Source organism: Lepisma saccharinum, chromosome 1 (genome assembly GCF_977018435.1).
Source record: "Lepisma saccharinum chromosome 1, izLepSacc3.1, whole genome shotgun sequence".
NCBI lineage: Eukaryota > Metazoa > Arthropoda > Insecta > Zygentoma > Lepismatidae > Lepisma > Lepisma saccharinum.
In genome coordinates this window covers 89,810,533-89,820,184 of record NC_139229.1, presented here as the reverse complement: position 1 = coordinate 89,820,184, position 9,652 = coordinate 89,810,533, and the positions used below count along the sequence as shown (strand labels likewise).

The window sequence follows — 9,652 nt, the reverse complement described above, 5'->3', positions numbered from 1 at the left end:
CCGTAAGTTCAAAAAATTTTGGCCCCCTCTTCCCCCCACAAATTGCATTACTTACATACATGTGGAGGACCCCCCCCCCGCCTCCCAAGAGGTTTGGTTAGCATGAAATAGATCAATATGCTAGAAAAAATAGAGGAGGGATAGAATCTATTTTATTTGCCAGTCGAATAGTTCTCGTCGAATCCTATCAAACAAATCTAAAATCATCATCCTAGCTCAATTAGGAGCCAAGAAAATCAATGTCTTGGAAAAACGTCTTAAGATTTTTGTCTTAAGAAAATTTTCTTGACAGACCGGAATTGACAAACCGGAAGTCGACTTTCTTAAAGATTAAGGTATTTGTCTTAAGACGTTTTCCAAGACGCTAAGAAGCAACTAGTCAGTGTTGCCAACTCCTATTTGTAGGTTAGCTTTGCCTGTAAAATATCACATGGTGAAATTTTCTTGGGGTGGGTTAGCAACACTGCGAGCGTACCACTTTCGCGTTTGCCTTACGATATTTTCCGTTAAGGTTGTAAAAAAAGCACCACTTTCTGTTGGTGAACTGTCTTTTTACCCCTACTCAGCCGTGTTAACAGACGAATGCATTGTCCCTGGATGGAAGCGAACGCAGCCCAAATAAATTTAATCACGTTGGCCTGAGGAAACTACGAGATATCATTAGATCCACTGGCTGAGAACTAATTGAAATCTATTTTATATTTGTCATCAAGCCTCGATATAATCAAACTGTTACTCTTTAGTGTTATGCCATCATTTATTCAATTTCAAGGCTATGTATTAATTAATGTATAAAGTTATATAATTATAAAGGTGTTTACACTATCTTCCGGGAATCTGTGGAGCAAGGCCTCGCTTAACAACAAAGAAGGGGAGAAAGCAAGTGGACGGAACGTAGCAATGCACGCAGAGCCGTGTTTTCCCCTCCCCCCCTTTCACGCGTTCACTTGTGGAGCACTCTCGAGTCGCTACTTGCGCAGAAACTCGTTTTGCGTTTGTTTCTCCAGAGATACCCGGGACAGAGTGTACTGTCAAGACTCTTGGCATCGACTTCTAAATTAAATAATTTACCTAGCCGTTTCACCAAAGTTGAGAAGCACTATCCTAGAGTATCATTAGTATGTAATGTATTGTTTCCTCTTTTGTCCTGTTTTGTTCGATGCTTAGGAAGCTGGTGAATTTCAGCCGGGAAGGTGGGGGACATTCTTGAGGAAGAAACGAAAACCTAAAATTTTATTTTATTGGCAGTACGAGGACAAATATCTTTAGAGAAACGTCTAAATCTTTCAGAAAAGTCCCATAAGCGATGGCCGCTTGGTGGTCGTGCATGCAGTTTTAAACACACTCGAGATTCGTCAGCTGTGGCGAGAAGCACATGTGGAATGTTTCCCATACGGCTCTCCATGAGACACTATATGGCGTCTTGTGGTTTTGAGGGATAAAGTAGACGATTTCCAACAAGCACTTCCAGTCGTTCTTGGAAAAGGAGCTTCTCACGCAAGGCGAAGCGGAGGGAAGCTAATGCAGCACACACTCGAAGCCAACCCAACCTTGCAGTGACGTAAGCAGTTGACAATCTCGTGAGGGCTTACATTGTAAAAGAAATTTCAGATACTCGATTTAGAAAAGTGATTGTCTTGGAGTAAACGTAACATCACTGAATCTATTTCTAAAGCTACAATACATTCTGAAATTAGAACTACTCAAGAAGTGAAATTATTAAGTGTAGAATTGCTTTAGACCAGCGGCTCTCAAACTGTTTTCTCATGCTACCCTTTAGTCGTAACTAAATGTCAAATGTACCCCCTCCCCCATAGGTTTTTCTCCGAATACTAGGTTTTGGGGATTTTTTTGGCTGTCTGATTGGTGGGGTGTTTTTGGTATGTTGGAGACATGTGCAATGGAGCAGATATGTGCTGTATGTGAAGAGATGATAAACATACAAACATTAGAATCGTATATGTATTATTTTATGGGGTGTTCCTACGTTTACAATCTTTATGATTAGTTACAAAAATAAAAATGTGAAACACGTGTGTGCTAAGAACTATATATAAAAAACTTTAATTTTTATGTACCTATTTTTTCCAGAGTAATTGAAAAAAGTAAACAAAAATAAGATTGTAAACAAACTGTCAAGCATAACTTTGGAGTTTTTACTGTAAATCCTCAGAGTTTCTAGTAAGAAGGATGTGCCTGCATAGCGTGACACAGTTTCTTCATGTCTGGATTAGCACTTGAAACTTTCAAGCTGAGATGCGGTTCCAAATTCAGCAAAGAAAATGTAGTGCGGGTAATCTCGACATTTATCTTCCTAGCCGATCTCGTACCCCCTTCAAGTTGTTCATGTAGCCCTGAGGGTACGTGTACCACAGTTTAAGAACCGCTGCTCTAGACGTATGCTTGTGAAATGTAGAATCACAATAGCAGTGTATTTATCAAGTATATAATTATACTACAAGTGTACTTATTAAGTGTAAAATGACTTAAGTGTAGAATTACTCCAGAATTGTACTTATTAAGTGTGCCGTCTCAAAAAGTAGGACACAATCATTCACTGTAAATATAATACATTACTAGGAAATACAAGCAAATAATTTGAAAAAGAGGTATTTTCAGTTCGAAAATAAATTTTTATACGAAAATTTGAGTGCAAAATTAAAAAAATTATGTGTAAGTGTGTTTGAAGTTATGTTGTGAAGGCGGGCATTTTTCGGTCGGGGCGAAATCAACACTGGAAGTAAACAATCTGGATCGGGGCGGGAAATGTTCAACATTTCAAAACAAGATCTGGAAGTTTTCGATACGGAATATGTTCAAGATTTTCAGACACGGAAAATCTTGAATTATACACGCAAATTAGATTACAAGCAAATGCATTCTCATGCATTGCTTGTACAGTCACACACATTTCTGGGTTGTAAAGACCACATAGAAAGTCACTGTAATTGTTACCACCAAGAAGTGCCCGTGTCATTATCGCCATTTCTTACTACTAAAGCAAATAGGTATGTCTTCTCTCCTCGGCATACAACAGTGAAGAAACAATATCAATGTTTTACTCTTTACTTCACAACATAGGATGATTTGTTGAAAGAAAGGGGTACGAAACAAAACAATCATTATGTAAATATATATATTTTTATTGCTAGCTTATCATTTATAAGGATAACGCAGATACACAAGCTATGAATAACACAGAATAACAATGCACACACATAATCCCGATTCGGGACAATTGAATAGTGTCAAAATCAGACGATTGATTCCCTTCCAGGATAGTTTTACCCTTTCAGGAAATAATGAAAAACAGTATTGTTGATCAGAGTTTGCACAATGAACATAGATAAAAATGCAGACGGTAGCGAAAAAATAAATTGCAGATGGCACCCAAAGTAAAAGAAGTTATCGAGTAAGACCAGAATTAAAAGAAAGTGTAATTATAGGATTTACTACAATGAAGATATTGTATATCAAACCGTAGACATAGAAAAGTAAAAAAACCTAGAGAATATAAGCTAATTACTACACTAAGCTACACAACACAAACTAACTGGTATAGCTACTTTTACATTTCTAAGTTTAAATGCACCAAAGTACTAATTTAAGAGAGAATTTTATTTGCATCCATTTATTGCTGAGAATTTAAAAGGGATGGAACCATAATTGTTCGAGGTGAAATCAGTATAAATTTTAGATAAGAGAAAAGTTATATCAGAAGCATACAGATATTGCGTATATGAGTTCAATTCAGGACAAGTTTCCTAATGTCACAGATCAGAAGATATTTAGAAACTAGTTCATGGGAATATTCGGTTATGAATTTCTAATTTTGAATCTAAATGGAGAACAATATATAAATGATATGTTCGCGCTTATAAAACTCGCATTGTTGAAACTTTTAAATTAACAATAATTCCATAGTAAAACATTAATTAACAGGTCGGATGAGAAACACAGCCCGCTACTAACACGTCGCGAAAATGGGTTGCTAACAGCCTTAAACTTGGTGTTATAACCTAACAAATTAGGCATTATTAGATGTGAAAATAATGCATGTAAGTTGGTTAGGATGATTAAGTTTGGTACTATCAGCATGTTTGAGCAACCAATTTTCGCTAAGTGTTAGCAGCTAGATGTGTCCCGCACCAAACACATAGTTAACCGTGAGCAACAAACTAAACATGTTAACAGTGTGCTTGAAACTGAAGAATGTAAAGAATATTTATTGGTAGATTATAGGAAGCACAAGAGAGAGATAGATAGATAGATAGAGAGAGAGAGAGAGAGAGAGAGAGAGAGAGAGAGAGAAGAAGAAGAAGAAGAAGAAGAAGAAGAAGTACCAAATAAACGGACTAGGAACGTTGTGTGCTAAGTAGCTTAGTCAAAACACTAAGCAGCTTAGTAAGCGTACTGGATGCCGTAGCCGCTGAAGGTCATGGTGGCAACAGCAGGAGCAGAGGAGTAGGCAACTCCCAACAGGCTAGCTGGTGCAGCAACAGCACGAGCGGGAACAGGGGCAGCCACAGGAGCTCTGTAGGCAATGGGTGCTGGTGCTGCGTAGGCCAAGGCGTCGTTGCTGACGCGGGTGTCGTACTTGCGGACGCTGGAGTACGGAGTGTCGATTGTCTTCTGGTAGGTGGAGATCTGTCCCAAGTTGCCAGGGGTCCTCAGGACGTTTGATGCCTGGGAAGTGATGGTTGGTGCGGCGTATGCGACTGGAGCGACGCCAGCGTTGGCAGCGGCCACTAGGGCAACTAGGACAAGGGCAACCTGCAAAGAAGCCATATTCATCATAGCATAAAATAATTAGTGTTATTCTTACAAAATATAGACGCCGGCTTGGCGACCGAGCGCGTTAAGTGGTCGATCCTGGTTCCTGGACACATCCCATCTTAAACTATAGGTCCAGTCCCGATTAATCTATCAGCACATGAAGTTAACTTTAAAAAAATCAAATCACCACCGAACTCTCCGGGTTAAAGTTCCGGCTTGGTCATGGGTGTTCTTTGGGAATGTGAACGTATGTCATCAATCTCATGAAATTATCACTCATGTTCATCATAGCAATTAGCCAAAGTGGTGTCAGCCTCCGTGAAGGAGTGGTTAGCACTGCGCGGTACGACGCCAGGGGTCCCGGGGCCGAATCCCGACCTTGGCACAGGTTTTCTTGTGAGTATAGCTTCGTCGTATCATGACTCATCCTCATCGTCGCGATTAGCTGAAAGTGGCAGAAATGCGAAGAAAAACAAATGAAATGAATCAATCAAAACCAAAGTGGCAGAAAAGACACGAATAGCAAAAGTACACCAAATACATAAACATTGTGGTTCTTGATTAATGTTGACATTTCGATGGATGCGCAGTCTTTAGGCTATTTGCCTCTTCACTTACGTTGGCACGAAGAAAGCCCCTTAAATTCGCAACATTTGACAAGTCCTGTGAATTAAAATAACTATTGATACAATAAAGAAACCTTTAGGGAGATAAAGTCTGTAAAAGGAACTACAACCATAGCATATTTACATCAAAACTTCAGTGCTTAAAATCTGTGGTTGTAAATGAACACTCAGCATAGATGATGATAAAACACAATAGAGACGTGGTATTAGTGTGGTGATCATGGACGATGATATTAAAATGTAAACCGGAATGTTTTCAGGTGTGCTTATCAAAAGGATGTTGAAGATTAGACTAAAAGATAAGGTAAGAATTTGCAAGATAAGGAATTCACTGATTACTAGATATTATAAGAGCTGGATACTCCACGTGAAAATCTTACAATAAAGACTCTTATCACAAAATACCAGGAAACAAAGTGAGTTTAAGTCAGAAATTCTCAAAATATCTACAAGACGTGCAAGTCGAAAGCATGGTTGCAGCTTTAATTTATGTATTACTACGCCTCTAAGTCATCTTGGAAGAAAAGGTTAACTCCTCTAATGGGTTTCATTTTACATGTTTTAAGTCCACTTAAGTAAGTCCACTTAGCACAAGTAAGCTAATCGGAGCTACAGTTTTAAAGTGTGATCCGCCACTATGTGCCTCCACCGGGTATCGAACCAGGGACCCTTGGATTACAAGACGGTTATGTTACCACTACGCCGTCAGTGAGACCCCATATACAGTATGTGAGAATAACATGATTGAATAGTATGTATATAACAGGTCTAACTGTTTTTCTGAATTACAGTAAAATCTCGCTAATCCGGACAGGCAAAAAAAAAGCAGAATGCAAGGTTTTAAATGTGGCTAGAAGTCAACAAGAGAACTTCCCAAAGAAAAGGCAGTCAACCACTGATGAAATTCTGTTTCCCGCAGACTTTGTACTGTACTGTATAGCGTATTTAGGCCTATGCCCTTTAAATACACCATAATAAACGTGTTTTGTTGCTATAAACTGAGTTTTAATACACTTTCTATTGTTCTTTTAGGTTATTTCAATTAATCGGGACTTTCGTTAAACCGGTTAACTTATCCCCCATTAGTCCGGATTGATGAGGTTTTACTGCACACAGAAAAAACTGGAAGGAATATGAAATAAAGGCGACAAAAACATTGTGATGTGAAATATAAACGCTACAAATAAATTAGATACAGTCGAGAATAAAAGTATGTTATGTTATTTGCAACTAAAAAATCTCTAAGGTTGACTTGGAATTAAGCATCTTCTAATTCAATATCTTGTATGTCAGAGGAATGTTATTTCTTGTGTACCTTATAATACAAGTTTGCACCTTACTGTATAATTGATGGATTTATTACACCTAAGTTGTCCTATTAACCGACAGTAGCAAATCACGAATCACCGTTATGACTTAGTGGTTAATGCTGTCGTCCTGTAATCAATGACTCCAGAGCTCGATCCCCGATGGAGAAACATTAAATGAAGTTAGGATTGATCTAAATCCCGATTAGCCTATCGGAGCATAAAATGGACAAATAACGTTTTGAACATTAGAAAGAGGAAAATTTTAACGCTATAATGTCATAAATAGGTAATTGTAAATGAGTTATGTGATATTAACCAGTTACTCATTCAAATGGTCACTGGTTCGAAATAAGAGTCTGGCCATCCGTATTCACAATAACTCCAGGTAAGCTGAGATGCTACATTAAGAGTAGATTCTTGGATTTCTAGTCTAGTTCATCCTTCGTCAATTGTATTGTATTTCTTTTATACTTTACATCGCTTTACAATGTCTTAAACTTAATCATGACTATGAGGAAGAATGATTGTGTGAAATAACAAAGAAGAAGGACAAAGTAGCCACCTAGGTGGCCTAGCATATTCACTGATCGATTAGCGATATCGCCGCTGAAGGTTGAAGGTTACAGTCCAAGCCTTGCCATTTTTGTTTAATCACAGAATTCAAGTAATCATTATTCATCCTCATCGTCTCAATTAAACTAAAAGAGGCTCAATACAAAAGCAAACATGAAGGAACTTCGATGCTTTAACCGGAAATCGAACGCAGAGTTCTTCTAAGTCTATTTTATGCTCATAGGCAAATCGGGACTGGACCTACAGTTGAAAGTGGGATCCGAAGAACGATGTGCCTCCACCAGGTATCGAACCAGAGACATCTTGATTACAAGGCGGCGACACTACCTCTACACTATTGGGGAGGTTACTTTAGAAGTCCTTCTTTGCGGTTAATCTAACAGTACAGACAGAGATGATAAATGACCCAGAACAAATATTGCCGACCTCCGCTACAACGCCATGTTTCGAATCCCGACATGGGCAAGGGTGTTGTTTACGAGTGTTCAATCATCAATTTCATCATATCATCACTCAACCTGTAACCGACATTTTGTGTGCATATTTCACCTAAATTAACACTTATAATTATTAATTTATTACAAACACCTGAAAGTCCTAAAATGTAATTTATAAAATCTAGATATTTCATAAAATGATTACTAATGAATAATTATAATTATTAATTTATTGTAAACACCTGAAAGTCCTAATATGGAATTTATAATGTCCTAAATTCCTCCTTTTTAGCACCTAAAGATCCGTTCCCTACGCATCATCATCGTCCCCATTCTGTGGCGTACTAAGAGGAGGGTTCGTTTTGAAAATTTTGGGCACGCCACTGTGGCGATTAGCCAAAGTGGCAGAAAAGAGACGCTAAATTAAAAATGTCAGAGCTAATATTGAGTCCTCTCTATCCTAAACAATACCCACAATATGTATGTTAATTGTTATCTAGTTTTGCCGGTGAGAAAAAGTTACAGCAATAAAAACACAAGCTCACTTACCTTCAGTGACATGCTTGTTTGCAGTGCCTTCGGAAAGTAGGTGTGGTTCGGTTTCTTCGAGAAGTTAATGAAGTGTGTCTGACCGCCAAGAACTAGTCTCCCTGCTTTTATAAGGCTCCGACCTCATCTATCCCTCCCTCCCCCTCCTCTGAGCCGGCCGAAGAAATTAAACATATACATCGAACTTTCACCGAGTCTAAACAACGCCGGTTTTCAACCAGAATCTCACGCGTGGCGAGGGAGATGAAAATAAAACGCCTCAAAGGAATGCCGATGTCCCATGTGGCACTGGGTGTGTAGGCTGGATCGATATCAGGGTGTTAACTGCACCAGGTGTGTCCGTTGCATTGTTGTGGGTTTGGCAGAACTGCTTTTTCTTCCCTTGCCTGTGACATAACAAACTTCTCTGCCAGTTTTTTCGGCTTCTCTCCCTCCCAACTCCTTCAAGTTTTCTTTGAGCGAAACTGTTTTCGCAATGTTTTCTAACTCTTTTTGCAAGTTCTCTCGTGTATCTATTTCGGTTTGGGTTATTTTTTATGTCGCTTTTAATAAATGAGAATGAATGAATGAATACTTACTTCTCTCTTCCATTCCTGATTCTCTCTTTGCTGTCTTTATGTGTGTGTATATATATAGGGTGATTCAAAAAAATGATAACACTAAATGGGAAATAGAAAAGGAAGAAAATTTGCTGCAATGACACAAATATATTCATATTACTACGAGAGTCTATTTGTTCAATATAATTCAATGAAAGAAGTAAACGTAGAAGGTGAGTGAATTTTCATTCCCTATATCTAACGGGTGTATACACACACTATACAATTTTTAACCTTTTTTTTTAAAAAAATGCTCAAAGACGAAAATGGTAATCGGGGTAATTTTAAGGTGGGTTTGCATTTACCACTTTGCTTTTTCCAGAGTTCATTATTGCTTTCAATTTTAAAAAAATCAGCAGCCCCATCAATCCCCTCCTGTGTCTGACTGCGGGGAGTGTGATAGGAAGAGATAGGGAGAAAGAAAAGAAGAGAATAGAAGAGAATAGAAACAACAGAAGAAATAGAGAGACAGATGATAAGAGACACAGAAGGGCGAGAGAAAAGGACAGAGGGATTAAGGTACGGAGAGAAAGAGGACAGACACACACACACACAGAGAGAGAGAGAGAGAGAGAGAGAGAGAGAGATTTTTATATTATGGGCACACAAAATGGTGGATAGGCCCCTGACGAGAAAATGCTCAATTTTTAAAACTAATTCCTGCATTCATTACTTCGCAAGAAATGAAACTTTACTGATTCCTATGGGGATATTTAGAGCTATATTATACGCTTTTAGAAGGAATATGAGTTCAGCCAATACGCAGCCAGCTCCCTTGCGCT

At 38.5% G+C, this 9,652-nt stretch overlaps 1 protein-coding gene across 1 annotated transcript; it reads right to left on the bottom strand.

Annotated features, from left to right (window-relative positions):
- Positions 1–3,132: 3,132 nt before the first annotated feature.
- Positions 3,133–8,346, bottom strand: LOC145997495 (cuticle protein 76-like). The gene is made up of 2 exons (XM_083134609.1): positions 8,272–8,346; positions 3,133–4,773 (listed from the first exon to the last, which is right to left on the bottom strand). Exons 1-2 carry the CDS (start codon positions 8,281–8,283, stop codon positions 4,402–4,404), a joined length of 384 nt encoding a protein of 127 aa, XP_082990735.1. The 5' UTR covers positions 8,284–8,346; the 3' UTR covers positions 3,133–4,401.
- Between the last annotated feature and the right edge of the window lie 1,306 nt (positions 8,347–9,652).